This window comes from Exophiala xenobiotica, assembly GCF_000835505.1.
Source record: "Exophiala xenobiotica strain CBS 118157 unplaced genomic scaffold supercont1.4, whole genome shotgun sequence".
Lineage (NCBI taxonomy): Eukaryota > Fungi > Ascomycota > Eurotiomycetes > Chaetothyriales > Herpotrichiellaceae > Exophiala > Exophiala xenobiotica.
The window spans coordinates 5513-33126 of record NW_013562491.1 but is presented as its reverse complement, the minus strand read 5'-3'; the positions used below and the strand labels follow the sequence as shown (position 1 = coordinate 33126).

The following is a 27614-nucleotide window of genomic DNA, read 5'->3' as shown; positions in this document are numbered from 1 at the left end:
CAAGCTCTTCACCAGCCAATTAATCTCGTTGTCTGCACGGTAACATCCATGACTTGCTTTTCAATTCAAGCCACTCCCAGCACCGCCATCCAACCCGAATCCACAAGGATTCCATCTCTTTACCATCTCCACATACTGACCTTGTCCGGAAACAGCTACTTTCGAGGCCATCATAACCCATCAAGCCCAGCTTTCTATCGACCTCTTTGGAACACGGACCTGGCCATCTCCTCGTCCCCAATCGTCTCCTCTTCTATTGCCTTCGCAGCTGTTTCAACATGATATGCAGCTTATCCCTTTATCGGTCCAGTCCCCTCTTGCGCCCACACTCGGTTGACTAAGATCTCCCTCACATTGGCTGGACGGCTGCCAAACCCAAGAAGCGGAAATGCTCATCAGATATGGTAGGCGTTCCTGGAAAAAGCAAGGGCTGTAGTACTTGTCGGCGCCGCAAAAAAGGTGTATGTTGAGCCCTTCACATTCACCCTGTTCCCTCCATCGCTCACTTTCTGTTGCAGTGTGATCAAAAACGCCCGATATGCGGTCAATGTGCGGCCAGTGGATACGTTTGCGGAGGCTACAAACGCGACAGAACGTTCATCCTCCACCCTGCGAGTAAAGAAGTCGAAAAAGCCGTCTTCCTCCCGTATGCGAAATCCATTGTTGCTTCTCTGCCAGGCTCCCTCAATCAGACAGCAGTCCAATCACAATGTCGGAATTTATTCTGGGATCTCTACATGCCGCAGGGCGACTGCGCCTGTCGCGACGCTTTCTTGCTTTCGTGCGGAAATCCCATGAACTGGGCGGAAATCATACAACAGGTTACGAAGCAGGATCACTCTCTCGAGGAGGCATTTTCGGCTTTGACTATATCAAGAGTTGGCCAAGCAAATAAAGATCTCCGTCTTGTCTACGAGAGCAGTAAGATATATGGCAAGGCATTGAAAGAATTGCAAGAGGCTCTATTCGACCCTAAGCGAATGTATTCCGATCACATTCTCATGGCCTGCATGTTGCTTGGATTGTACGAGGTCTTCGAAGGTCCAGCATTTCAATCCCGAAGTTGGGTCGCACATGCCTCAGGAGCAGCTCGACTTGTCGAGCTTCGGGGTCCTGAACGACATCAGCATTGGGATGCTCATCATCCATTTCTCGCTTCCAGAATTCCTACAGTATATGCTGCCATCCTGCAGAGGAAGTCGACTTACTTGGCCACCGAGGAATGGCTTACCATACCTTGGGCTAAAGTGAAACATCGAACTTATTTCGACCGTTTGACCGATACCACAACTCTCGTCCCCGGTCTCCTGGAGAAATTCGACATTCTCCGAGAAAGTGACTCCGATATTGGAGAAGAGCTCATAGAGCTATTGAACGATTGCAAGACTGTACAAACGCGAATGGACCAATGGAGAGATGGCACAAAGAAAGGAGCTACGCCTCGCGTGCAAAAACACGATCCCAATGATCCGGACGGGTATCCTTTCGAAACCGACCTTTGGTTCGAAAACCATCTATTCGTCCATGCTCGTGTGGTGTATTATGCTTGCTCTCTAACACTGGCTGAACTTGCCGATGATGTTGTGCAGGCTGTTGAGCTGCGAAACCACAAGTTGCCGGACTCTATCAAGCCTACTACTCTAAGTGATGTCCTCAACGCAGAACGATACGCTTCGAATATATGCCGCACGGTGCCATACTGTCTACGACCCGATATGGGAGCTTGGGGTGCTAATATCATCAATTTTCCTGCGAATCTTGCCTACTTCTATTATCAAAGAATTGGCCGGACCGAAGCCACTCGGTGGCTTGAAAAGGCTTTCGAAAACGTAAAGCGCAGGGGTGTCCATGCAGAAAATATTTTTACGGAGTTGTTGTTAAACATCAAAGACAAAGAGGAGCCGAACTTCCACTTGAAGCGGGAGTCCAGTGCAGACACCAGTGATTCCACACAATCACCAAGGTCAACTCAGAGCTTGTCGAGCACGACCACGGTTTTCATTTACGAGGATCCCTCGAAAGCATATTACGACGCGACCAACGACCCAGGCTGAAAGCCAAGCGGAAACCAGAGTTTCACACAAGAATCACGACTTCCAGATTTGCTATTAGGCTAGCCACATCATCGAGCTCGGACTCGCCCCGAGCTGCAGTCTCAAGCGACCGGAGCAACTAAGCGACAACATGACGAATCGTCTAGAGCCTCGAGATACGCGGGACCACCTGCGGGAGGTGCTTGAAAAAGCGTCATCTTGAGGCAGGTCGCTGTCAGACCAATATCGAGATGTTGAAGGTCGAGAATCAGGTTGCAGACTTCCAAATCCATCACAGACTAGGAGGAGGACCAACGGTCTCGCTCTCAGCGTAGACTGATGTCCCTTACACGGTGTCCGAGTCGGCAATCCTATATCGACAATGGAGCCGCGAAGATTGATTCTCGCCGCCGCCGACGGTAGTACCCAAGGACTGTCGCCCGGATGAGACTGCTATCCGAGGCCATCGTAGTTGTCTGGTCCAGCCGTTCAAGATCGACTGTCTTACCGTCCGCCTGTGAGTCAGTCAGTACCAAATTTTCAACACAAAGGATAGACCCATGAAAGGCTCCGAGCTATAAGTTCGAGGTTCAACGGTTGGATTGAAATTGGTTAGTGAAGAGCGCTGGACTCCATCATAGTGGCATACAACCGTGTCGTCACCTGAGAAGGAGACTCCTGTTCGCGCATGCACCTGTACCATCTGGTCAGGCTTTAAGTCAGCTCTGCACATATCATGTAAGACTAAATACGAAAGGGAACACAAGGATGCGAACGAACGGATGTTCATAGCTTCAGCATCAACATCAGCTTCAATGCCTACATAATGTAAACACCCTGTCAATTGTTTTGCGCTTATTTCCAACTCTTTTACTCTATTCAAATCACAGAAGAACTTCATCCCCCCACCTAGCCTTGTACATGCCCAGCGCCTTGACCGGGAAGTAGAACTTATAGTTCGGATACGTGATCATGCAACTGCAATTAAACACGCCCTCGATGCTTTCCTGCAACCACTCGCCATTAGCCTGCTGACGACCCATGACCATTTGCAGCGCCCGTCGAATGGGCGCTTTGTCCGGAAAGCCAGCATACATCAGCGCAATGGCCGCCCAGCACGTCTGCACGACCTGCGACTTTTCCGGGTGGTCCACCCAGACCTTCAGTTCGCTTGCACGGTAGCTCTCGCCCCACCCGCCGTCGGGCATTTGGTGGCCTATCAAGAAGTCGCATGCCTTCTTGACGCGGCTTGAGTTGGTGTAGGTCTCGCCGACAGACGACAAGGATTCGAGCGCGAACATGGCGCCGTACGTGAAACATATCCCCCAACTGCCGTACCAGGATCCATCGTCGCGCTGGGCGCGGCGGATATACTGGCAAGCGGTCTCCTTGATGCGACGAATCTCGCCAGTGCGGTAGTCCGGGTAGAATTTCTGAAACAAAGAGAGAACTGTGACAACCGCGGTCGTGCACTCTGGGTAGTCGTACTCAACCATGATCCGGCCAAAGACCTCTGCTGCGTTGAGCATTTCGAGATACTCGCTGCCGCGCTGGGGCTCGTAGCTAGCGAAGCCCCCGGTATGCTTGTTCTGCATGGTCAGCAGGACGTCGACGGCGTCTTTGATCCTGCTGTCGTCAAGCAGTGGTTTGTAATTGTGCGCATTTTGCAGGAGCAACACGGCGCGTAGCGCTTCGCTGGTACAGTCCGATACAGTGTATCCCTGCAGTTTCGTGGAAAAAGGCCACGCGCCCTTACGCGATTGGCGGTAGCAAATTTCGCGGTCCGGCACTTCTTCGCGGATCTGCTCTGATTCGAGGTATGACAGGGCCTGAGTAAGCATGGATTTCCATTTCGGCGAGTCTGCGAGACCGGCTTCGACGCAGGCTTGAATGGTAAAGGCTGTGTCCCAGACTTGGACACCATTGGTGCCGTTAGCAAGCATGCCTTCTTTGTTGACCCAGAGATAATCCTTGAGTCGGTAGAGGTGCCGCTGGAAGGAGTAGCTCTTGGGCCCTTCGTGGAGATAGCACACGAGCGTGTTCATCGGTGCGCTGACGGGTGCAAGGTCAGCGTAGTCGGTGTTGTGGTCTTCGTACTGGACAAGGCGCCAGGCCCAGGCTTCGGCCTTTTCGATGATAGATCGCGTGCGGAGGCAAGGAATCCAGATCCACACTAGGATGAACATGATGAGGTTGAGGATCCAGGTTTTGGGATGGTAGTTATCTTCTGGGGCGATGGAGTTGCGGTGTGCACCGAAGTCGATTGTCTCGTAGGGTTGGACAAAGAGTTCTTGACGTAGCGAGCGAATGAGTGCGTTCTCGGGCATGGTGTATTTCTTGGACCAGATGTAGCTCATTGGCAAGAAGACTTGTCGCATGTGTATCCACCATCTCCAGGGATGTATGGGCACCCAGTCTGGGAGAAGCCATAGTTCTGGAGGGACAGGATTGACGATGCTCCATTGTGTAACACCCAGAACACTCAGCCAGAACTTGGCCCAGTGAGGACCATTGATAGCACCACCAAGTTGATGGAGTTTGCCTCTTGCTTTAATCATGCGCGGATCTTCCTCGCTGGAACCGAGGATGCGCAGGACTGTATAGTTCATGGCTGTCCCGAAAACTGAACTGTGTCCCTCGACGTGTAGACCCCATCCGCCGTCTTTGTTCTGTCTCGCAAACAGGTAATTTCTCATTTCGATCTGGTATTCCGGTGGGATGGGTGTATCCGTGGCGTACCAGCACATGACAATGCCAGGGAGCAGGAAAAGAGGGCCGCCATATTCACAGGCCCAGTTTCCGGGAGGGAGTTGGAGTTTCGAGTAGAATGTCAGACAATTATCTATTGACTCTGATGGTTTCGAGGCAGGTGGGAGGTCAGGGAGGTTCTACACGGGTCAGTCAACTTGTGGTGGATGGACTGGATATCATACTGTTGCTAGACCCAAGTGGTACTTGTCTGCGATCGTCTGCGGCCATTCTTGGATTTCTTGGTCTGATTTCAGATAGTGCCATGTGTGACGGCCTGACTCATCTAGCAGTCTCCATCTTGAACGGTCGAGTCTGTCGTTGTGACGGTCAGCGATTTGACCGTTGGCGTGACCTTTCGCGTGGCCATTCACTTGGTCGATGGGGGCACCATTGACCGCCTTTTGAGCAGAAAGTCGCGTCGGCGCCATAGTAGGATGTGGCTGTTAATGTAGCATGATGCCAGTCTGCCAGGACTCGATAACGCAGCGGAGAATGATCGCAGAGGGCCTTCAGACGTCGTTGTCATCCAGGTAAATCATCGCCAAAAACCCCCAACCCAGAGAATTATTGGTGAGGCCACTCGGAGCATGTGGAAGTCGGATGTGGTGCTTTAGCGAAGCCGCTGGTCGCGCAGGGACAGTGCCACCTCAATTGGTCCGTTCTGCCCGTTTTCCAGGGTCTTGCTGACAGTTGACCCCATCACGATTCGAGATCTTCCCCTGGCGAATGCCAGCCTTGGATCTGCCTGCGAGACTGACATATGCAGGGTATGTCAACGGTTGATCAAGATGGACCTCTGCAGGCCTTATAATGATGCCACACTAGGGACATCCGCGCCACAAATCACTGCTGCTAATCAGAAAGTCGTTGACTATATCGAAAACACGTTCAGCAATATTCTTCGTGAGATCGAGGCCCGGCCGTGTGGTAAACCAGTCATCATTTTGAAAAGAATTGTCGCAGTAAGACCCTACTATGACGAGGCTGACTTTATGCGCTTGAAATGGCACATTGAAGATCGTGAAGTACAATACCGTTTCCCAGGAAGAACGGAAGATGAAGCATGGAGATTCAGTGAGCGGCAGAAAGCGAGGTGAAGGGATCTTCTAATCGTTTTAGCCTGCGTTGGACGCATACTGAGCGAGATATACACAGCAATCAAGGATGGAGTTACAGTGACCAAAAGGTACTCTGTCATCGAAACCATGAGTGAATCTCTCTTGACTAAGCAGGGATATCTACTACCGTGACCCTACCCTGTTCAAGCAGCAAGAGACTGTGGACCGATACATCGACGACATTGCCCATACCTGCCAGGTGGCAAGGAGTGATCTAAAAGTGGTGAGCAAAGACCATAAGCCGACTTGCTAACGTTGCAGACTGAATGTGCGTGCAGACCGGAAGTCCTAAAGGCCTCCTCGCTGGACTTTTCAACAACGACAGGAGAGACCAAACAGCAATCATTCCTGCTGTCGATATTGGTTTCACGTTTCCAGACCTCTCTCATCAGCGATGGGTCTTGGTGGTTGAGAAAGAGGTAAGAGAGACGAATGTGCAAGCGGGAACTGGCTGACTGACCAACCAACCCAACTCAGGCAACCTTCAACAGTCTTGTGGAAAGGCAATACCAACGAAATCATACCATTGGTCCTGGGCTGCTCGTCACGGTAAAGTCTTCTCCAGATTCTGTTGTTCTTCCACCAATTCAGAGAATAGGCAAAAGGGTACCCAGACCTCGCGACTCGGCGTTTCCTGCGCGCCCTTCTCAATCATGTCGAACCATCCGTAAAAGCGTTTGGCTTGATGGACTGGGACCCGGACGGTATACAAATCCTGAAGTGCTATCGATATGGCTCGAAGAAGATGGCTCAAGAGCACGGCTGCAATATCCCGGAAATGAAATGGATAGGCCTCAAGGCGGAGGACGTGACCAGAATAGGCCAGGGTGACAATGCGTCCATGCCTTTGTCTATGCGAGACCGGGCAATCGCACTTTCGATGCTGACCAGCGAAGAGTGGCGAGACGGGTCGGGTGCTCTGCTGCCAGGTCTTGAAGAATGTACGACCGAGCTCCAACAAATGCTTATACTGAACCGAAAGGCTGAGACTCAGATTCTTGATGAGAGCGGAGATAGTCTCGAGGAGTGGTTGACGGTCCATCTTGCAGATGAGCTGCAGGAGGATAGGATGATGTGGTGATGAGATATGTTGATGATTGCACGCGCCATTCCTGTTTATAGACCTAATGATCGTCTCACGCCCTCTCGTACCCTCTTCTCAAATTCTGGCCGTCGCTCCCTCCACATCTTCGCAGCTTCGACGTTTGCAGGACTCTCGTCGTTCGGTTCAGCCAACATAGACATGACGGATATCAGGATCTTCTCAACGCTTTGTATGGGAGACCATCTTTCTGAAGCGCTTTCGTAGTGGTTCGGATCGTCGCCAGGAGGGTGAAGGATTGAGATGCAGACTTCGCCATTCGTATACACTAGAACGGGTCGTCAGCTCAGTTATCGCCGCCATGAAGGATTAATTGCAAGCGGTACCATTGGGATGCCATATTTCGCCCAAGAACTTCATCTTTGGAGGATTCAAAGGGTAGTCTTTAGGGAACTTGAGCTCTGCAGGAAAGATGCCGCCTTCGAATGGAGTACCCTCAGGGCCTTGGATCAGCGCCTCCCAGACGAAAAGGTCGTCCTCGTTGACAGGTCCCGCTGTGATGCCATCTGGTGGGTTGGTCAATAGTGATTTGTACTCCTGGAAGAGCCTCTTGGCTGCGACGCTGGATGCCATTTGACAGACGCTGAGATAGTTGAGACGGCTGAGGTTGCGAAGTTCGTGGAGAGGATCGGTCGACAAGTACAGGGTGCACCAGGGTGTTAGCGATAAGATGGCGGGGAGGCTAGGGTGGGTGTTGGGTGGCAGCGAAGGAGTTGGTCAGCCGTGGAATGGCATTATTGACACTTGGAATTCCGATACTCCGCAAGATCCGGGTTGCTGTGGAGGAAGCGTGAGGTAGCTCCCCTGTTGATCATGCATTGCATTCGTGATCACTTTCCCATCCGAGCGGGTGACTATTCCATTCATTGTACTCAGTCATATAGATTTCTAGACTTGCATTTCGGGAAATACAGCGCACCATGGTTCGCAAGACATCATCTGGCTTCTTCACCTCCATCCATGAAGACCTCCCACTCCATGTGTCTCGAGGATATGACCGCATGGTGCAGCATACAGCCTCCACTCTGGCATCCAGACCTCCCTCTCCTCAGAAACGGTTCTCGCCAGAGAAATATACTCAGCCTTATCTCGATTTCATGACCAATAACCCTACCATTTTCCATGCTGTTGATGCCTTCACAACCCAGTTAGAAGAAGCAGGATACGTTTATCTGTCCGAGAGAACAACGTGGGAGATCAAGCCAGGCGGGAAATACTACACGAAGCGGAATGGCAGCGCCTTCATTGCCTTTGCAGTTGGCAAGGAATATAAAGCTGGCAATGGCATGGGAATAGTGGCTGGTCATATCGACGCCCTTACTGCAAAGGTGAAGCCTGTGCCTAAGCTACCTACTAAAGCTGGCTATGTACAACTCGGTGTGGCTCCCTATGCTGGAGGCATGAATATGACATGGTGGGATCGTGACCTCGGCATTGGTGGCAGAGTTCTAGTGAAAGGAAAGGATGGGAAGATCAAGGAAGAGCTTGTGAAGCTAGACTGGCCGATTGCCAGAATACCTACCCTCGCACCACATTTTGGAGCTGCTGCATCAGGGCCATTCAACCTGGAGACCAATATGGTTCCTATTGTGGGCATCGACAACTCCGATCTCTCGGGAAAGCAAGAGTCGAGCCTGAATTTACCAGCAGGAACGTTCGTTGCCAGTCAACCTGAACGTCTGGTGCGAGCAATTGCCGGGAAGCTGGGCGTTGAGGAGTACACTTCCATTGTCAATTGGGAACTGGAGCTTTTTGACGTCCAGCCGGCTCAACTCGGCGGGCTTGATAAAGAATTCATTTTTGCAGGCAGGATCGACGACAAGTTATGCTGCTTTGCAGCTATCGAAGCTCTACTAGCGTCGTCCGACGATGCATCCCCGGGTATTGTCAAAATGGTCGGATGTTTCGATGACGAAGAGATTGGCTCATACCTTCGACAAGGTGCTCGAAGCAACTTCATGTCAAGTGTGATTGAGAGGATCGCCGAGAACTTTTCGAGCTCTTGCGGACCTAACCTGGTCAGCCAGACTTTGGCAAATTCATTCCTGGTTTCCTCAGACGTTATCCATGCCGTCAACCCCAACTTCCTCGGAGCATACCTCGAGAACCATTCTCCACGATTGAATGTTGGTGTATCAGTGAGTGCCGATTCGAACGGACACATGACCACCGACAGCGCATCGACTGCCCTGTTATCTCGGATAGCAGAGAAGTGTGGGAGCACTCTACAGGTGTTCCAGATACGAAACGATTCACGGAGTGGTGGCACGATTGGACCCATGACGAGCTCGAAGCTGGGTTGCCGAGCCATCGATTGTGGTATACCTCAGTTGAGCATGCACTCGATTCGAGCCACGACGGGCTCGCTTGATCCTGGTCTGGGTGTGAAACTCTACAAGGGGTTCTTTGATTACTATGAAGAGGTGGACAAGGAATTTCAATGACTTCGGGCCTAGAATAAGACTATAGACATGTAACAAGATAGCTTACTATAGAACATCACCTGCCATATCAATGAGCAATAAGTGCAGGGACATCGGATTCACGATTAATTTCAAGCTGCAGCGATTCCGTTCGGGTACTGCCTCGAAGGGAATCGCTTTGGCTTCTGGAAGAACTTTTCGCGGTCGACAAGCGCACCGGGCTTCCAGAACTCATACTCCAACCAGGCGCTTTCCTGTGATATAAACATCAGCTTCTGGGTCGCTCAATCACATATGACTGAGCAGATTCCGGCGTAGAGGTACTTACCGGCATCTGCTCTTCCGTGGCATCCAGATATGCTCCGAGCTCGGGCTGCAGGGGAATCACGCCGCACTCTCTCACATAGTCATCCCAATGGACCAGCAGCTCCTCCAATTTGGACGGGTTTAGGTCAGCAAGATCGTGAATCTCACCAGGGTCTCTCGACAGATTGTACAACTGCCATGTCCCGGGGCCTTTTGGTTTGGGGATGAAGACGGCCTTCCAGTTCGCTTTCCGAATCGCTGCGCGCCCGCAGAGTTCCCAGCCTTGCACGAAGTCCGGCGGATGTACGCTTGGTTGTTCGTTCTGCAGGTTCCTCTTGTCAGCCAAAGGGGGCAGCACTGGGGACGCCAGGGAATCGCGAGATGGAGTGGAGTGGCAGTCACCTTGAGCCAGGGTACCATGCTCGTTCCACGCATCGGAGTGATTTCGCGCCCTTGGAATTCCGGCGCAGGATGCTTCACGCCAGCCATATCCAGGATCGTCGGGGCAATGTCCATCACCGTTGCGAATTCGTGCTTCACGCCGCCTGGGAATATTGGAAACGTCGAGACACATGGAACCCGAACGCCGCCTTCAGTCGTGTAGAGCTTGTACAGGCGTGACGGTGCGGTGGCCGCTTGTGCCCAGCGCGGGCCGTACCAGACGAACGAAGAGCCTGCCCCAATGTTATCGAGACTGTTGTCGTAGCACTTCCTGATGTGGTCGAGTAGAGGTCCTCGAACCATCTATGCGAGACGTCGGTCAGTGAGTGGATCATAAACCTTGGTACCAACCTGGAACGCAGGGGGGACGGGCGAGTAAGTACCGGATATGCCTCGTACGCCGCTCCTTCGGCGCCATTGTCACTCATGAACATGACGAATGTATTGTGTAGCTCGTCGATCGAGCTAAGGTAGTCGATCACTTTGCCGATGTTGTGGTCGAGACACTACTCGTATAACACATTAGGAGTCTGCGCATAGCATCACTTCTGGGCTGGTTGATATGCTCACTTCGACCATACCGGCGTACGCCTCCATCGCCCTAGCGGACATTTTGCGCTCGAAATCAGACATCTCATCCCAGCCTTGGATCTCGTCTGGCGCAACTACTGGGTGCGGTTCGACGCCGTGCTCAATCAAGCCCAGCTCAACAAGCTTATCGAGCCGTTTCCGTCGAAGGACATCTGGGCCTTCGTCATACGCGCCGCGGTAGTGGTCGATGAACTCTTTCGGCGCTTGAAGAGGCCAGTGGGGCGCGGAAAATGCCAGGTATGCGAAGAACGGGGCGTTGGCGTCCGTTTCGGCGTCGCGTGTTTGCTTTTGGGTGTGCCATTCCGAAAGATATTGTAGCATTTTATCGCCATACGCGTTGGATGAGTAGAAGTCCTCTGGCAGGGTGTTGACGTAGGCGTTGTCTTCCATATGCAGGGCTATAACGCCCGTGGAAAGGAATTGTGGGAGGCCGTCTCGAATTCTAGTCCATGGGTCTTGTTAGATGGGAAGATGGCGAAAGTAAAATGTGGAGCGGAGCCTTACTCTTCCTCAGGCTGGTATGCGAAGTGGTTGCTACTCCCAGGTAGAAGGGCGTATGATCGTATAAAGCCGCGTGCGTGGGGGGAGCGTTCTGGAATGAGACCCAAGTGCCATTTTCCTGCCATGAGAGTGTGGTAGCCTTCCGAACGGAGGATTTCGGGGAGAGTCGCGACGCGCTCATTTAGATAACCTTCGTATCCGGGCATGCCTGTTGTTTTCAGCTTGTCAGAGACGAATCATCCTGTATAGACACTAGTGGACGGAGGAGGGATTTGTAAGGACCCTGGGCAAAGCAAACCTCGCTGTGGCTTCGCATCGTAATTCTTCTGGGTTGGATCATCGTTGAAATCGGACCAGCCGGTATAGTTTGTGAATTCAACAAGGTTACCGAGACCGGCGATATGGTGATCTGTGCCTGTCATTATCATTGCACGGGTGGGCGAGCACGCTGCTGCTGCATGGAAGCCGGTATGGCGGACGCCATTCTTCGCGAGTCTGTCGATGTTGGGTGTTCGGATCTCACCACCGAAGCAGCCCACATCTGAGAAGCCCAGGTCGTCGGCGACGATGACGAGGAAATTCGGCCGCTTGCTGGACATGTTGAGCGTGGCAAGGAGGGGCAAACGCAGAGACTCGAGTAGGACAAGTATGAAGCAAACCTCATATGGTGAGGGAGGCAGAAAGTCTTGCTGCGCTCAGTATAGGAATCGCGCGCTGTGCAAGATGCTCGCCGCGTGCAAGGTAAAGAGTTGTTTTCATTCGAGCCGCTTTCATGCTATGATGGACATTGTACGCACGATCGTCGCTGAGTGCCATGGGCAGTGGTACGATGTTCATCCTGGGTATACCGAAAGACCAACCAGTTCCATCCTGTGGGGGAGGCAATCATGCAGTGGGCGACGTTGATCCGCGAGCTACGCGAGGTACGCAGTGTAATTGAGGTCTAGCGATATTGCTAACACCTGCAGAACCGAGTGCTGTCCAAAGATATCGTGAAGACCGCGATGAGAAAGGAGAAGGTGAGGTGATTGAAGTACGCGAAGTACGCGAGGATGTGCCATTGTCGGGGAGATTGCGCGCATCGATTGGTTCCGCCCAATTCTTTGCCCCAAGCGAAGTACCGCATCGTCAATTCGGTTGCCGCCTCTACACTTTTCAGGCCTTCGATTACGATGCTGGACACAAGTTGCAGGATCTGATCCGAGGTTGGAGGAGCCGCTTGTGTCCCATGAACCGGCCTGTCCCATGGGGTAGCCATATGGCTGGCAAGATCGGAGGACGAGAGTCCATGTCCCATGCCGTTCTACAAATATCAAGTTACATTACCTTTCCCACTTTCATGGATATCAAGATCTTATTCTACTCGAAGTTGCAGGTTGACGCTCAAACCCACCTTCAGTCCACCTCAACGTCTTCGTGAAGCCTTCTATCAAGCTGTGCGGAATTAGATCAGGTCCAAGTGGCAAGATGGCTTCAAGCAGTCGGAACCCTCTCACACGCCTGCATGGGGTGTTCAAGAAGATGACATGGACCTTGTTCACGGCTTGGATGATCACGTCGCTGCTGAACGTAATGTTTGGCTATGATACGACCAGTTTCGCTGGGGTGCAAAGCATCCCTTCCTTTGATAAGCAGTTCGGAACACCCTCCAAGGGTGGCACTTACGCCTTATCACCATCACGAGCGTCGTTCATGAGCTCGTGCGCGTTTGCTGGGAAACTACTGGGCGCTTTGGTTGGTTCTTGACCTTCGTGTGAAGAGATGCACGACACAGCTGACACTTTGCAGTCGGCGCCTCTGCCCGTCGAGTGGTTCGGTCATCGCTACATCCTTTGGTTGGGGTGCTGCATTGCCTTCCTCGGCATCATCATCGAGGCTACCTCGAGCACCGTGGCTCAGTTTGTGGTCGGTCGAAATATCATATACTTCAGGTCAGAACGTCTCAAATGCGGCGTGGTGGTTTTCTGACTGTACGCAGCGTTGGGATGGTTGAAGTTACTGTGCCGTACGAAGGGCTCATGCCAGCTTACTCTTTGGTATACTGACTTTGCGACAGCATGTATCAAGCGGAACTGTGCCCTGCAGCTATGAGAGGGACGATTGTCGGATCGATGCAGTTATTCAACCAAGTCGGTCAGATCACCGCGGCTGGCGTCAACCGCGCATTCTATCAATCCACCAAACGCTCTGGGTACGTACACAAGCAACTGGTCTGCTTCCAAGAAATCGGAACTGATCCAACTCGCAGATGGCTTGTGCCGGTGTGCGTGCAGCTCATTTGCCCCTTTGTCGTGGTTTTCGGCCTCTTCATTGTCCGTACGTACCGTCGCACAACTCAACCCGTGCCTCACAATATTGTTGATTCGGGACTGATCAACTGAGATAGCCGACGCCCCCCGCTGGCTTCTCAGTAAGAGCAGGTTCGAAGATGCAGTCAAGAGCCTTGAGCGTGTAAGACCTGGCGAGGATGTTCGTGCCGGTCTATGCAGGAAGGAAGCCGAAGCCATTCGAGAAGCCCTAGATAACAAGGTTGAAAAGGGACCGTGGATCGACCTTGTGGTGAGTCTCCGTCAAGGTCATGCATTGTCAGGTTCGTCGCTCTGACTCGGTTTCCAGCGAGGGACGAATCTTCGACGGACGACGATCGTCCTCACCCTTCTTCTGCTCCAGCAATTCTGTGGTCAGGGGTTCGTCAGTCAATGTGAGACTTCAAACCCCGTTGCCCGCCAACCGTGCTAACATGAGACGAGATTCTCCACGATTCTACAAGAAGGTTGGCTTAGGCGCCCATGCGTTTGACTACAACATTGCTTCTGCGACCGCCGGCTGGGCGGGGTGTCTGCTGGGCATGATCGCCAGTGACATTGTAGGTCGAAGGGACCTACTGATCTGGGGCTGTATTACCTTTTCTCTGTTCCTATTTCTGGTCTCTGGCCTGGGTCTGCATGCGCATCCATCGCCATCGGAGGCTCGTGGACTGGTTGCGAGTGTTGTGCTGTACATCTTCATATTCACAGGGTTGGTGGCTTTGCCTTATCGATTCGGGGCTACCCATGCTGACAAAACTGTGCAGAACTCTGGCTCCAATTTCGTATGCTGTAAGTACAATTACTACAGTCATTGCATGGCCTGGGCTCCTAACAACCTACTCAGATTGCTTCAGAAGTTCCGACTGCGGCCTTGAGAGAGAAGACGGTTGGTCTAGGAATTGCTATCAAGCAAGTCTCATTCAGTATGCGATGACATCCTGGCACTAACATCTATCCTAGTGTTGTGGGCGCCTTCATTGTCGCCTTCTGTGTTCCCTACCTGATCAATGCTATATCTGCCAATATTGGGTGGCTTTTTGGCGGCATTGCTCTCTTCACAGCCACATGGGTGTTTTTCTTTGTCCCGGAGACCAAGGTAAGACAGGCATTACCCTATTCACGAGCAATCAGACTAACTCTCTGTGCAGAATCGGTCTCTCGAGGTAAGACACGACCCGAGTTTTATTTTTTGTGCGACCGCTGATTACTCTTTCCTAAGGAAATGGACGAACTGTTTTCCGTGAGTTGGGAACCACGTTGCATGTCACCTGGGATTTGCTGACTTCTTGAAGGCCAGAATACCTGCAAGGAAATTCAAACACACTGAAACCGTGGGAGCTGCACATCGGTAAGTACAAGTCTCTCGAGTGTTGAGGTGACAGCTGGCTGACGTGAAAAGTGTTACCGAACTTGAAAATGCTGGACTCTCGGACGTGGTCACGGAGCCGGGAAAGGTGCAAGAATGGCACGACGAGCAGCTCAGTGCAAAGGCCGGCTAACTGCTAAGGTCAGCAGAGCACGATCGGAATGCTTCCAATGCTACTATAGTGGAAGTTGAGAAAGTCGGACGCATTATACGTGATCTTCTGATGGTGGTCAATGTCTAGATGCGAAATGAACAAACCTGTGCATTTTCAACGATCGTTCGTAGATTATTACTAGTATCTTACCCAAACATTGTTGATGCAACGTTAGGATCGTCCGCGGGAGGACTGCTTAAGTTATAGGCTGTTAGTCCTTCGACACGGGCGGCAGGCTACTGTGTATTCAACTAACACGACCCGAACCTAGGTACATAAGGTAGGTAAGGTAGTTGATGGCAGGGGTACGGAGGTCAAATAAAAGTGAATGCGTTGACCAATAGGGAAGGTGACCTCCTAGACCTCACTGAGGGACATCCTGCTACCTGACGACACCTAACTACTTCTATCTTCTCTTGTATGCTCTTCATCACTACGCCTGCACCCTCCGCTACGTGCTGGCCGACAGCTATATGATGGACGTTAATCGTAAAAGGAGTCGACGGGGTTGTCTAACCTGCCGGTAGGTATGGCTGACTCCCATTGTTTGGGCATTTTTGAATAACATGGGTCAAGTCGTCGAAAAGTCAAATGTGATGAAGGAACTCGGCCCTGTAGCAATTGTACCCGTACAGACCTCGAATGTACATGGGACCAAAGGCAAGATAGGAAGCAGAGGTCTCGTTCTAACAGGGCTTGTCTCCAATGTCGAAGGAGAAAGATAAAATGTCTCGCCTCAGCTGAATCCGACAAATGCCAATTCTGCCTGCAAGGGGGATTGTATTGCCGAGAGGGCATTGTCGAGACAGAGTTGGCTTCGAATTGCACTGCTCACTCCTCAGAGGACGGACCGAGTAACGGCTGGATGCTCCCAGATCGTGAGGAACTCCGCAAACTCCTTGACGGCTATTTTAGAGGCCCCTACCATTTCTGCTTCTACTCATTTCTGCATGCTCCAACCATAATGCAGATGTTCGACAATGGACATGTTCCCGAGTCGCTACTGCTCATTATCGCTGCGACGACCCTCAGAATCCTGGATCCAGATGATCCACGGCCTCATCGATGGGCAGACGAGTGTCGGCGGAAAGTCCTGCTGGATGCCTTTTTACCACCGACGCAGACCACCCTGCAAACATTCATCCTTCTGCAGCGTTACGAATGGCATCGTGGGTCGCATATGAGCGCCTGGATCACCTCTGCTATTGCGGTACGTCTGACTCATGCACTGCAACTGAACCTGGAACTGCCACGAAAGTCTGGCAATGTCCACCCGGTTTCTCTCACTGTACGGGAAATGCGGCGACGAACCCTGTGGGCTTGCTTCGTAATGGAAAGTCTGATGGAGAGTGGCCGCCATCCATTTAGTGGACTTGATTTATCTTCGATCGAAACTAATCTCCCCGGTGACGAACATTCTTTCCAGCTTGGGATAGGAAACGAGTTGCCGGGGTCCTGGACAGACAGCGCTTCAGAACCATCGACGATCCTCAATCTTCCCTGGTTTCAAGGACGTCCAGATATTCCCGCCTATCTCGTGAGACTAGCAATCTTGCGGCTGTTGATTTTGCAGTACACTGCTCCATATCACCCTCGAAATGCGGATCGAATGCCGCAGACACTGCCTTGGCTGGCCGAGGGGCCTTTTTACCAGTTCGAAGCCGAGCTGACAAGGTGGTCGGCAGATTTTCCTGACAGTCTTCGACTCAGTACCGACAACTTGTACCGCCGTCAGCCCGATCTTTTGGGCTTCGTCACTTTTCACTGTATGTTTCATGGCTGCTATTGTGACCTATACCGGATTGGATCGTACCTGACGACGGACATATGTCAGCGTGCTAACTCACCCTTTGCTGGTGTGCCTGACGCATTTCTCCGACGCTGTAAGACTGGACGCCTTCAGAATGCGATGGCCATCGCCAGTACGATAGAAACATCGCTACCACATCTGCGTTCGGAACATGACCCTTTCATGGCGATTAGTGCTTGCTTGGCAATTCGTATTCTTGCTGTCGAAAGAGGATCTGGAAATGCATCTTGCTTATCGCTTGATGATCAGAGAATTCGCCAGCTCCTGCAGACGAGCGTGAAATGTGCGAAGCAGACGGCTCGCTGGTCGGCACCCATTCGAAAGTTATTGCACGCTCTAGGTCAGCACGCGCAACAGTGTGGCTTCGATCTTGACATCTCTGATCTCAAATTGGCTGGCCGATCAAGCATTCCCCATACACGGCCTGCATCGCCGAGTCTGCGCACCTACGGCACTTTCGGAAGCATTCAGAGCTCATTGACAAAGGGAAACGATTCTCTAACTCCGGCCGTATCGGCAGGAGAGCCGGAGCAGAGTGACATCTTTGTAGCTGCCTCCACTCCGTCAGCTCCTCAATTGTTCACAACCGCTGCAGTTGACAACTCGGCGAGTGCAGCTCGCCCCATCATAGAGGTGCCGACCTACGACCGGGAAATGTCGCTCAATTTTCCAGGGAATCATGGCTGGGCTGAATGGGATCCAAACCCCATGGGGATTTGGGACACGTCTTTTCCGCTTGGGTGGGCGGACCATAGCCTTGGATTCGATCCCGAGCACGACTGGAGTTCAGGCTTCTTATGAGATTAAGTGTCACAATGTGTGTGGTCATCTGATCGTTATTCTTTGCTGGTGGACAGTCCAGTCCATCCACTCAGCCAGTCACGGTACGTTCGCTATGAAAAGCCAACATATGCAGCATCCGTGGGTCATGTTCAGCAAATTGGTTCTTGGTTGCAGCATCTTTGAGACCCATCCTATGACACTCTTGAAACCGATTGTGCTGAGTTATCGAGGGATTATGACTTGTTAGGAGGTTCGACTTCCTGAACTCGGCGTTCAACGCCTTCTTCTCGTCTCCAGCGCAACCAATAAAGGACTCCCCCACCAACGGTCAGAACAGCTAGAAGTCCTACATTCTGTCTCTATACAGAGAGTCAGCAGGGCTCAGTCGAGTGTGGGGTGACCTGAGCACCGACGTACCCACGGTCCTTGTTTGCCGTGAGGTGAGACCGGGTTTGTCGCCATGCTTTGGTTCTTTCGTTTAGAGTCAGGGTTTGATGCTGCCTGGAAATGTCTCGAGGCAAGGTCGAACAAAGGCTTCAAAAGCTTCGTGCTTTTGAGAGTCAGAGATCGTTTGAAGTTGTTGGTGTGGGGATGTTGTTCGGATATGGCTTCCGTTGGCCGCCAATCCCCGACGTCATCGTGATCTGATCCTCGTACCACGTCTACCTAAGTACTTTGGGATACGAAGTAACATACACAGTAGGGCGATTTATTGGAACGTCTACCAGCTACGAAGAACCATGAATGAAAGGCGCGGGAGTGTAGGACGGAAGCGACCTCACAAACTAGACATCAGAGCTGGGTGCATGAGCTGAGTACGCTCAGAGACGGTGTTTTGGAATGACAACATGCACAAGCTGAACAGGCTTCGATTGTGGTGCGTATGCAAACGAATCGGGCAGAAGGAAGAGACTTGTCGGTCAGTAAACGGCCACTATCGGCAGACTGCGACTCATAAGGAGCTTGTTCTCCTCCTTGAGGATGTATCACTTCAGTAAGCCGCATCCTGGGCAGTGATGGTGAGGGCGAAGGCGGGATCCGAGTGACAAAGGCGAGTCTACCCATAAGCCTTGGAAAGAGTGATGAGTGACAAAAGGTCAAACGGAAGGAATTTCTGCTCTATATAAGTTCGAACTTCATGTTTTGTGTACAGCACTGATTCCAGGTTTTCTGCCTCACACAACAACCACTTTCACAATATCAATATTCCTGAATGCACACATTCTTTTCAAATTCCACACTCTTTCCAAATCAAACCGGGCCCTACAGCTTCCAAAATCGTCGCACGAGATGGTAGGACGCGGACATATTCCTTCCTTCGAATCACTACTGACATTGTCATAGGCGCGCCCTTCCTTCTTTCTGCCATTTCTGGCTCTGACATTCTTTCACGCGCTCGCCGCAACCTCAGACAACGTCTACACTGTGGCAGGCAACGAATGGAGCACTGGCATTGCGTACAGATGTGGTGTTTCCTTCGAAGACCTACAGAAAGCCAACCCTACCATCGACAGTGCTGGATGGGACAATTTAAACCCCTCACAAATCCTCCAATTGCCATCCGGCGCCAGTTGTCCAGATCAGAGCGCCTTGTGGTCGAAGTATGCTTCGGCATGGGGCCCTTCTGACTTTGCTACCGCTACCAAGACGATTCCGGCTACATTTGTCACTGCGATCTCAAAATTGGCCGCTCGAGGCACCAACGATACAAATGGAGAAATATCATATACCGTCGTGCCTGGAGATACCGCCTACAACATCGCGTCCCATTTTGGGATTCCCTTGCAGGTTTTGGAAGCTGCAAACACTGGCGCCAAGGTTGGCAGTTGGGATGTTCTGCAACCTGGCCTTGTCTTGAAAATTCCCTCCGCGAACAATGCTACTTCTACAACGCAGACTGCTGGGATTGCATCATCAAGTCCGCCACCCGATGGAGGCACAGTGTATACGGTCGAGGTTGGTGATACTGCTTCCAGCATTGCGAGTCGATTTGGCATCTCCGTGCAGGCCTTGGAAGCTGCAAATACCAATGCTGGGGTCGCCAATTGGGATCTTCTACAACCTGCTGTCATTTTGAGAATCCCGGGGGTGGCACACGATGCTGTACCCAAGCCAAAAACTTCCATTGGAAGTACAACCACTAGTCCAGCGCCTCCCTCTGGGCCTCCTCCTGCACCGACATCCAGTGCTCCACCACCAGCGCCTGCTGCTTCACATGTTTGGACTGTTGCTTCGGTCGACAGCGGCAACGGTATCGCTTCAAAAGTAGGCATTCCGTTCGGCGAAATCTCGACGGCCAATCCTACCGTCGTCTGGACAATGCTTTCAATTGGCCAGACACTTCAACTTCCAGCTGCGCCAGCTGCGACATCTGTAACAATGTCAGAACTTACAACCAGTACACGATCGACCCAGGTGTCTCCATCGCCTGATTCAGCTGCATCCCCATCCAGCAACGAGCAGCCACCTCCATCTCCAGCCACTGCCTCGTCCTTCTGGACTGTAGCTCCAGGGGATACAGGTAATGGTATTGCTTCGAGAGCGAGCATACCGTTCGCTGAGCTTTCCTCAGCCAACCCCGCCGCGATCTGGACGCTGCTCACGGCTGATCAGATCATTACTCTTCCACCCGTCTCGGCAACTCCGACGCAGTCTTCTGAGATCGCAAACTCTACACCCATCGAACCTCCCCTCTTTCAGGCTGCTGGACCTGTAGACATCGATACAGTCCTTTCGAAGGTGTCAGGTGAATTGGCTGTGAAGCAGTTGGACCTGGAAACAGGCAGCACAGACGCACAGACGCAGTACACTTTCTACACCGGCAATGGATCTGCTGAGAATGGCTGGCCATCGATGTCCGACTGGCTTTCGTTCGACGCCATGTACGAGAATGCAATGCCGTACATCGGCCAGAAATGTGTCGGAAATGTCGTTGGCAACTCCCCCAACGAGACCGATCAGCTCCATGATTCCATCATCAAAGTCGGCAATAACACTGAAATGGACCCGCGGTTCATCCTCGCCGTTGTTATGCAAGAATCAAACGGCTGTGTGAGAAGCATCTCCACCGCCGGCGACGTTACCAATCCAGGACTGATGCAAAGTTACGAGGGCAAAGGATCCTGTGACATGGGCGGCCTCCAGGTTTCTCCCTGTCCAGATTCCATCATTCGTCAAATGATAGCGGATGGTACAGGGGCCCAGATAAGCGGACCGACGCTGGTTAATGCATTGAACCAGGCTCAGAATATGGATGATTGTGAGCCTGCGCAAGCGTTCTATCGCGCTGCGAGGTTCTACAACTCTGGACCAAATAGCCTGCCAGCAAATGGAGATCTGGGTGGCAGCCCAGGGACTACACTTTGCTACTGCAGTGACATTGCAAACCGGCTGGTGGGATGGGTGAGCAGTCCGACCCGGTGTCACTTGGATGACGAGTCATGATAACACGCATGGTGGAATGGAATGATTCGAACGACTGTGGACGTGTTATGACGAGAAATGGTGACCCACGAATGATCTGTTTGCTGTGGTTTGTGATCTTGATGGACATTGAAGGCGTTATGGACCTTGCAGACTGAGTCAGTATTTGTCCATATATGCGACGAGAGCATAGGACTGGAGTGTCCTCTTTCTTAGCTTAGAAGACATCAATGACGACCACCATCATCAGAAAATTTCTTCCCAATGATATCGATCAATCATCGGACGTGATCCATATGGATGGTATTTCCAGCACACTGTGATGCTCGGCCTGAGCTGATGCCGGATACTCGTAGGAACACTACATCTCATTTGCTTGCCGGCCATGGATTCACTTGCCGGCGCTCCGAACAACAATCACTTATTACCACGCTTGTACATGCATGTTACGTGACTTCAAGATGAATGTGAGTTTTGAGGCAGTTGCTAGGATAGGCAACTCTGCCGAGTACGCTTCTTCACATCCTCACGCATCCTTCACTCGGCCCTGCAACACTTGTTGATGGCCCCTCGTATCACAATCTCATTCTATTTACGCACTATTAAAGTCGGGATGTTCGTGTTTGAGACAAAACTACGGACGCTGAAAAGGAAGTCGAGCATGATCATTCTGCCTCGCCATTGATGCTTACCATGGACAACGATCACCTCGCCTCCGCAGAGTCAAGGCCTCCCACAGGGACTTGAGTCAGAAGAGGCACTTGTGAGCTAAGCGAGATGCAAGCGCAAGCCATGAGACCTCCTTTGACCAACGGACGCCTTTCAGCCAGTCGCTTTAGACGTCCACAGAAACACCAGCTTTGCTCATACCGGGGGTTGCATGCACACTCTCCAACAATTGCAACATCCCCCGCAAATACCAAGAGGTCGATCCTCACAAGGTGCCACGATGGTGCCAATATATCCTCGGCATTGAGCACTCTGTGTTACTTGGCATGTTGTGAACCGAATGGTAACCGAATATCGTGGTTATATAAGTTCGTGAGGCCGGATTCTTGGTGCTTCTTGTTTCTCGCGGCAGAAGCTTAAGCTACTTGATATCTTGCCATCCAGCGGCCTGAAACCTATACTGTGGTACACTAGCCCGTTGCTCGTCAACACTGGCATATTAATATGCTAGAGTCCTTTAAAGCGGCGATTGTTTGAACTTATTTCAAGGGCGTGTATGGCACAACCCTATAAAAGACGTGTCCTCCTCTTCTCGCGTCCTAGGATCCTTATACTTCCAACCTTTAACTCCCTTCCCCAAAGTACTATCCGCTGGAGAGCCCTTTTTGAGTGATATTGTCATCGTTTCCATTTTATCCTCAATGGCTTCGTCCACCTCAGGAAGGACGTCGAGATCACCAATATCCCATCGTCGTCGACCACTACGCCTAGGTGGCCAGTATCGACAAATATTCAGCCCCTATTTCGGTTCTTCCAGTAACTCGGAGTCTACCGCCTTTCGATCGATACGAAGCTCGGTAGAGACTGCACCCTTAACCACACGAGATTCGGCGAGGCCATATCGGCTGGAGAATAGGACTAGGGCCTTTCAACCACTAGTCTCTCCATACACATCGACAGCTACCCCCTCCTCGGTCTGCCACCTTACTTGGCTAGTAAGATATGGTCAAGCACACTTTCTCTAACCATCTATAGTTTCATATCCTTGGAGACTCGTCTTATCCTATCGAGATTCCCGAGTCGCCCCTAGACTCCCCCACCTACTCCCAGTATACGGATCCCCACCGGCGCCTAGGTCCCAGCGCAGTTCTACCCCTTATCCAGCCCAAAAATGGAGAACATTTTAAGGAGGAGAAAAAAGACGGGCATATAAGGGAGACCGAAACCCTGGCCGATTATCCCTGTCTAGCTATATATCCTATTGGCGATGATACTGTGATAGGGCTAAACCAAGACTACGACGACGAGGTAGGCCCCTCGCTCATCGAGTCTATGCCCGCACGGTCGAGCCTACGACAAAGAGCCTATCGGCCAGCGTCTCGTATCCCAACTCCAGGGGCTTCTCGTCCACGGCCGTCTCTCGAATTTTAGGGTCTCTATACCGACGACGATGGTCGTGACGATGGCCGTGACGATAGCCGTAACGAGAGCAGTGACGAGAGTGGTGACGAGGCCACCACCGACAATAACTCTATCGGGTCCACACTAGACAGGTCTACAATAGACGATTTCGACGTTCCCGACGTAGACGACGTCGATATTGTAACAGAAGAAATCTTCCGCCTTCTCATAGGCGATTGTAGATATAGGCCCGAGCAATACGAGGACGACTCTATATCCTATATGGCCGATAGGTTAGACAACCACTGCGATCTCTCGGCCATATACCTCGACGAACGCGGACGGCAATGACTCGGATCGCACCCTCGAGTCAGTCTTCGTTATGACGGATTTCCATCCAACGAGGGACACGCCCAGCACGTATACCTCGCAGCCTCCACGTTGCGGTCTCTCTTCGAAGGACGTCTAGACGAGGAGACGCCGATGCCGCAGGTCTATCTCCATTCGGAAGAGACACCTCGCGCTGGGGCCAAAATTTCCTTTGACGTCGATAGCTTCCTTGGATTTCCGTCCTCGTTAGGCGCGTTGCGTAAGGGATTCCGCTTTTGTCCCAGCCACAATCTCTCGCGTGGCATCCGCAGTAGTCTACACATTAAACGTAGGGTTCTTTATTCTGGTCCGAAGGGGAAGCTAACGCAGCGGATACATTATTTCCGCGATATCCTACATATATACCTAGGATCTATTGATAGGCTATTTGACTACTCCCTCTATATCTTCTTCCCTCGATTGATATTAACCATCGACTATAGAGGCAGAGGGAAGCCTAGGAAGAAAAAGAGAAAGCGCTTTACCTATCTCCCCGCTGCTACGGTACAGAGGTTTATCAACCAGGCCTTGCTCCCTTACGTTCGGAAGTATATCGAGGAGGACTGCCTACAGCGGGTGCCCCCGTCGCAGTAGGTTAGGGAGTTAAAGGCTCAAGCCAAGGGCATCGAGCACTAGCAGCGTATCGGCGAACGGGGTCTTAAGGTTTTATTCACCCACCATATACCATCAGACGGCCTAGAACAAGTGTAGACCGAGATAAACCGTATGTTCGACGACCCGAGATTCCGGCTTACCGAATTTCAAGATGCGTTCCTCTTAATCAATGCCAAGGGGTTCAAGTCGGATTTCAAGGTGACTGGATCGCTCTACCAGGCCATCGACCAATATCTCACCCATCTCGAGAGAATTTTCGACTTCGAGCTCATACAATATATGGTGCACGATATCGCTCGAGAGGTGTATCCGCTAAGCCCCATACGACATCCGTTCGTGTCGACCCAGAGCGATGAAAAGGCCGTCCTCTTCTAGAAGACTTGCTGCCTACGATCTAAACATGCGAGGCTCCGTGACGGCTACTTCGATGGCCAATCGGGGCAGATGTGCCTATATCACCCATACTTCTTACGGGACACCGCCAATATAACCGTCAAGCCTCCCGTGCGGTCGCCTACGTATCGTGGCGGGTGGTATTACGGTCAGTAGTACTTGGCCTCGAAGGAGATATCTAATACCGAGTCGCTATATACGTTCACCAACGAGGGTCTCACTGAACTAGCTATCGACGCCCGCGTATAGACGGCTTACGCCAAGTGGCAGGGTAATGGAGATTTACGACGTCGCGAATTTTTGCTCCGGAGCTTCGTCGAGTGCAAGCGCCGCACATACGACTCCTATTCGGACTACGCTAAGGTGACGTTTGCCACTCGCTGGGAAGGTCGGACCGCCCATGCCGTCCTCCTCCGCCTTAGGGAGATGGCTCGTCTTAGAGAAGAGGAAGGTGGGTTGGATATCATACTTAACGAGACTCCCTCGGCCGCTTAGGCCATTCGAGCCGATAGCTGGTGCCGATTCATCTTGAACAACTACGACAAGTATATCACCGCAGTCGAAGTGGCGAGTATGACTAGCCCCAACACCGGCATTAGTTTCGAGCGATCGAAGTGTATGGCCGCCCTCTTAAAATGTATCGCCCGACTATCGAGCTGCGACCCGTCTCGCGATGCCCTCTTGTCCTACTCGGTCCGACAGTCCAGGGACGGTCAGGTCCAAGGTCTCGGCATCCAAGATATAATCGCAGAACACAGCTACGGATAGCTTCGACCTATCATCGACTAGGAGGCGTTGACGTTCAAGGTTGATATGAGCTCGGAGGTCGTCCGTAGCGACCGTAATCTATCTCGGTGGTATACACGTAGTGGCCAGCTCCTCCAAGATACGGACAACTCCCTACAGCTATGCTTTGCCGCCCTACAAGATCCCTCTTCTGTATATGCCGCCCGATACGAAGCGCTTCTCCTCGTCGCCTATCTCTACCTACGTAAGTATCGCCGAGACATTGTAAAGGCGATTAAGAAGGAATTTCTATAACCTAAAGATAACGACTTTAATACCGACAATATACGATTCAATTACGATGGTCTATCCAATACCCTAATTAATCAACCTAAACTAATCTAGAGCAACAAGACGGGTATAAAGACTCCTAAAGATCTGTTCCAGTGGATATAGGGGGTCCACGAAGGGCGCAAACGCAAGTACTTCCAGCAAAAGCCCTTTAGGATCATACAAGACAAGGTCCACGATACCTTGGTAGCGGGACAACCTAGCCTCCTCGAGCAATAGACCAACCTTCTCAAGCTTAAGTTTTTCCGATATTATTGGATCGTTCCTTACCCCGATACGAATAGTACCTTCATCGCCACCGTAAAGACGACTAGAGCCCGTCAGTAGTGGTCGGTCATAACCGACGGGACACATACAGGTACGAGTTGGGGCCGACGAGACAGAATAAGAGGGTCCCCGCCGAACTACCCTACGACCTTGGATATAGGCACGGATAACCTAAAGGCCTTCTTCTCCGGGCTTAGTTCGGAACGATATAGAGACGGAACGATTCCATAGGGAGCAGGGATACGAGGGACAATTTTCAATGCCATGAACGAACTTTTGTCGTTATTAAGTCTTATCGCTTTACATTAGTATATTAGTATACTAGGCTACTAAGGATATAGTATACCGTACACAGCACGTAGCATATAGCACTATATATATAGCATAAGTACATAGCGAGCATTAAACACTAAGCACGCAGTATACATCACTATTATATATATAGAACCAAGCATATATCGAATATATAGCACTAGGCACGTAGCATACAGTATATAGTACGACGCATACAGTATTATATATATAGCATCGAGTATACAGCGAGTATACAGCATTAAGCACGCAGTATATAGCATACTTTTAAGGATGTAGCACATAGGATACAATACGTAGCACATAATACGAAGCGATCTTCGGGCCTAAGTCCATCATATTAATATAGTAGACTTATCGACAAGCTTCTACCCTCGACAAGCTTAGGGCTAAGCAAGTGTACCGAGGCCTACGGCTCTCGACGTTATCATTGTAGAAATCTGCTTTCTACTCTCGATGCGTCGCTCCTTGAGTGCTTTCCTCTAGAACATAAAGCCTCCAACCTTCTTTAAGACGGGCTCGGCTGCGTTATTCTCTATCATAGTTATATAGTCGGTAGACATCGAAGCGCCAACGGTCAATCCCAACTTAGGTTAGTACACGACCTAAACATATAGAGGAATGGCACAAGGCTTCTCGAAACGGACATTGTCGAGATGGATCGAGTTGATCGGTGGACGGCTCGTCTCGTAGCTCAGTTTAACGCCGTAGAGGCCGGTCTCCTTGTCCCAGACGACACCAATCTGAGTGGTTTTGGTAGCGTTCTTGCCTAGATCAATAACCGCATTCGACTCGTTGATAATTTTCATTCCCTCTTTATTGATTAGGCCTTTATACTTGTCCGCCATCTTGTCCGGAAATACAATCACCATCCCGAAGCGCGAGATTTAGGGCGTAACCCAGTCGACTCCTTCGACGGTCAAGATATCGGTAGCCTCGTTAAACTTGGGCGTATCGAGACCGAACACGAAGTGCCTAAATCCTTCCATCTACCACTTACGAATTTAAGCCTCCTTCTACGAGGTCGATAAAAAGGCCAGCTAAAGGTCCGTATCCACCACATTTCTTTGTAAGCTAATACACCATTTAGCCATCTCTTCCTTAATTTATCCTAGTTTCATTGTGACGGTGATTAAGATCAAGAGAGTAATAGCCTACGACCTCTCGTTAGTACCTAGGTAACCAACCCGTAAAGAAGTTTACTTTCCCTCGAGGTAAGAAGTAGTGTAGGAGATCTAATTAAGATTCCACGATAAAGCTATCCTTTAATAATACTATTTCAAAAGCACTGGTGACGAGAAGATTAGGACCGAATAATTTCTATACGTATATTATTCAAACCCTAGCATACTAATATAGGCCGCCAAGACTACGTAAGGTTAAAGATATATCTCCCTCGC

General features: G+C 51.2%; 11 protein-coding genes across 12 annotated transcripts; 7 read left to right on the top strand and 4 right to left on the bottom strand.

The window, feature by feature from the left end:
• Positions 1 to 240: 240 nt before the first annotated feature.
• On the top strand, positions 241 to 2871 carry PV05_06165 (uncharacterized protein). The gene is made up of 2 exons (XM_013458882.1): positions 241 to 461; positions 519 to 2871. The coding sequence occupies exons 1-2, from the start codon at positions 402 to 404 to the stop codon at positions 2052 to 2054; spliced, it is 1596 nt and encodes a 531-aa protein (XP_013314336.1). The 5' UTR covers positions 241 to 401; the 3' UTR covers positions 2055 to 2871.
• Positions 2833 to 5346, bottom strand: PV05_06164 (uncharacterized protein). The gene is made up of 2 exons (XM_013458881.1): positions 4967 to 5346; positions 2833 to 4921 (listed from the first exon to the last, which is right to left on the bottom strand). The coding sequence occupies exons 1-2, from the start codon at positions 5210 to 5212 to the stop codon at positions 2918 to 2920; spliced, it is 2250 nt and encodes a 749-aa protein (XP_013314335.1). The 5' UTR covers positions 5213 to 5346; the 3' UTR covers positions 2833 to 2917.
• Positions 5347 to 5497: 151 nt separating this feature from the next.
• Positions 5498 to 7010, top strand: PV05_06163 (the record flags this gene model as incomplete). Of its 2 annotated transcripts, XM_013458879.1 has the most annotated exons (7): positions 5498 to 5551; positions 5610 to 5877; positions 5940 to 5970; positions 6017 to 6125; positions 6181 to 6321; positions 6380 to 6451; positions 6501 to 7010. In XM_013458879.1, the coding sequence occupies 6 exons, from the start codon at positions 5841 to 5843 to the stop codon at positions 6981 to 6983; spliced, it is 873 nt and encodes a 290-aa protein (XP_013314333.1). In that variant the 3' UTR covers positions 6984 to 7010. The 2 variants fall into 2 exon arrangements, with proteins under 2 accessions (XP_013314333.1, XP_013314334.1); XM_013458880.1 differs by lacking the exon at positions 5498 to 5551 and having other exon boundaries at positions 5573 to 5858; positions 5904 to 5970.
• Positions 5897 to 7719, bottom strand: PV05_06162 (uncharacterized protein). The gene is made up of 2 exons (XM_013458878.1): positions 7331 to 7719; positions 5897 to 7272 (listed from the first exon to the last, which is right to left on the bottom strand). Exons 1-2 carry the CDS (start codon positions 7575 to 7577, stop codon positions 7019 to 7021), a joined length of 501 nt encoding a protein of 166 aa, XP_013314332.1. The 5' UTR covers positions 7578 to 7719; the 3' UTR covers positions 5897 to 7018.
• Positions 7720 to 7860: 141 nt separating this feature from the next.
• PV05_06161 (uncharacterized protein) lies at positions 7861 to 9536 on the top strand. The gene has a single exon (XM_013458877.1). The coding sequence runs from the start codon at positions 7925 to 7927 to the stop codon at positions 9446 to 9448; it is 1524 nt and encodes a 507-aa protein (XP_013314331.1). The 5' UTR covers positions 7861 to 7924; the 3' UTR covers positions 9449 to 9536.
• A 22-nt stretch (positions 9537 to 9558) lies between these two features.
• On the bottom strand, positions 9559 to 11865 carry PV05_06160 (uncharacterized protein; the record flags this gene model as incomplete). The annotated part of the gene is made up of 7 exons (XM_013458876.1): positions 9559 to 9681; positions 9756 to 10055; positions 10136 to 10477; positions 10558 to 10680; positions 10745 to 11207; positions 11270 to 11474; positions 11565 to 11865. The coding sequence occupies 7 exons, from the start codon at positions 11863 to 11865 to the stop codon at positions 9559 to 9561; spliced, it is 1857 nt and encodes a 618-aa protein (XP_013314330.1).
• Positions 11866 to 12080: 215 nt separating this feature from the next.
• PV05_06159 (uncharacterized protein) lies at positions 12081 to 12686 on the top strand (the record flags this gene model as incomplete). The annotated part of the gene is made up of 2 exons (XM_013458875.1): positions 12081 to 12189; positions 12235 to 12686. 2 exons carry the CDS (start codon positions 12081 to 12083, stop codon positions 12684 to 12686), a joined length of 561 nt encoding a protein of 186 aa, XP_013314329.1.
• Positions 12687 to 12733: 47 nt separating this feature from the next.
• On the top strand, positions 12734 to 15074 carry PV05_06158 (uncharacterized protein; the record flags this gene model as incomplete). The annotated part of the gene is made up of 14 exons (XM_013458874.1): positions 12734 to 13000; positions 13055 to 13197; positions 13245 to 13271; positions 13323 to 13457; positions 13515 to 13582; positions 13653 to 13825; positions 13883 to 13967; positions 14017 to 14364; positions 14420 to 14498; positions 14536 to 14671; positions 14724 to 14738; positions 14795 to 14815; positions 14868 to 14923; positions 14975 to 15074. 14 exons carry the CDS (start codon positions 12734 to 12736, stop codon positions 15072 to 15074), a joined length of 1653 nt encoding a protein of 550 aa, XP_013314328.1.
• A 985-nt stretch (positions 15075 to 16059) lies between these two features.
• Positions 16060 to 17060, top strand: PV05_06157 (uncharacterized protein; the record flags this gene model as incomplete). The annotated part of the gene is made up of 2 exons (XM_013458873.1): positions 16060 to 16861; positions 16984 to 17060. The coding sequence occupies 2 exons, from the start codon at positions 16060 to 16062 to the stop codon at positions 17058 to 17060; spliced, it is 879 nt and encodes a 292-aa protein (XP_013314327.1).
• Positions 17061 to 18413: 1353 nt separating this feature from the next.
• Positions 18414 to 21355, top strand: PV05_06156 (uncharacterized protein). The gene is made up of 2 exons (XM_013458872.1): positions 18414 to 18981; positions 19033 to 21355. The coding sequence occupies exons 1-2, from the start codon at positions 18979 to 18981 to the stop codon at positions 21130 to 21132; spliced, it is 2103 nt and encodes a 700-aa protein (XP_013314326.1). The 5' UTR covers positions 18414 to 18978; the 3' UTR covers positions 21133 to 21355.
• A 5464-nt stretch (positions 21356 to 26819) lies between these two features.
• On the bottom strand, positions 26820 to 27062 carry PV05_06155 (uncharacterized protein; the record flags this gene model as incomplete). Its single annotated transcript, XM_013458871.1, has 1 exon — positions 26820 to 27062. One exon carries the CDS (start codon positions 27060 to 27062, stop codon positions 26820 to 26822), a length of 243 nt encoding a protein of 80 aa, XP_013314325.1.
• Positions 27063 to 27614: the final 552 nt, after the last annotated feature.

What these genes read in the sequence shown, in the direction of transcription:
- PV05_06162 (XM_013458878.1), bottom strand. Translation starts at nt 7,577, where the DNA reads ATGGCATCCAGCGTCGCAGCCAAGAGGCTCTTCCAGGAGTACAAATCA. An exon ending in CGAAATATGGCATCCCAATG is followed by an intron (nt 7,273 to 7,330) that starts GTACCGCTTGCA and finishes GACCCGTTCTAG; the next exon opens with TGTATACGAATGGCGAAGTC.
- PV05_06164 (XM_013458881.1), bottom strand. Translation starts at nt 5,212, where the DNA reads ATGGCGCCGACGCGACTTTCTGCTCAAAAGGCGGTCAATGGTGCCCCC. An exon ending in ACCACTTGGGTCTAGCAACA is followed by an intron (nt 4,922 to 4,966) that starts GTATGATATCCA and finishes TGACCCGTGTAG; the next exon opens with AACCTCCCTGACCTCCCACC.
- PV05_06161 (XM_013458877.1), top strand. Translation starts at nt 7,925, where the DNA reads ATGGTTCGCAAGACATCATCTGGCTTCTTCACCTCCATCCATGAAGAC.
- PV05_06165 (XM_013458882.1), top strand. Translation starts at nt 402, where the DNA reads ATGGTAGGCGTTCCTGGAAAAAGCAAGGGCTGTAGTACTTGTCGGCGC. An exon ending in GTCGGCGCCGCAAAAAAGGT is followed by an intron (nt 462 to 518) that starts GTATGTTGAGCC and finishes TTTCTGTTGCAG; the next exon opens with TGTGATCAAAAACGCCCGAT.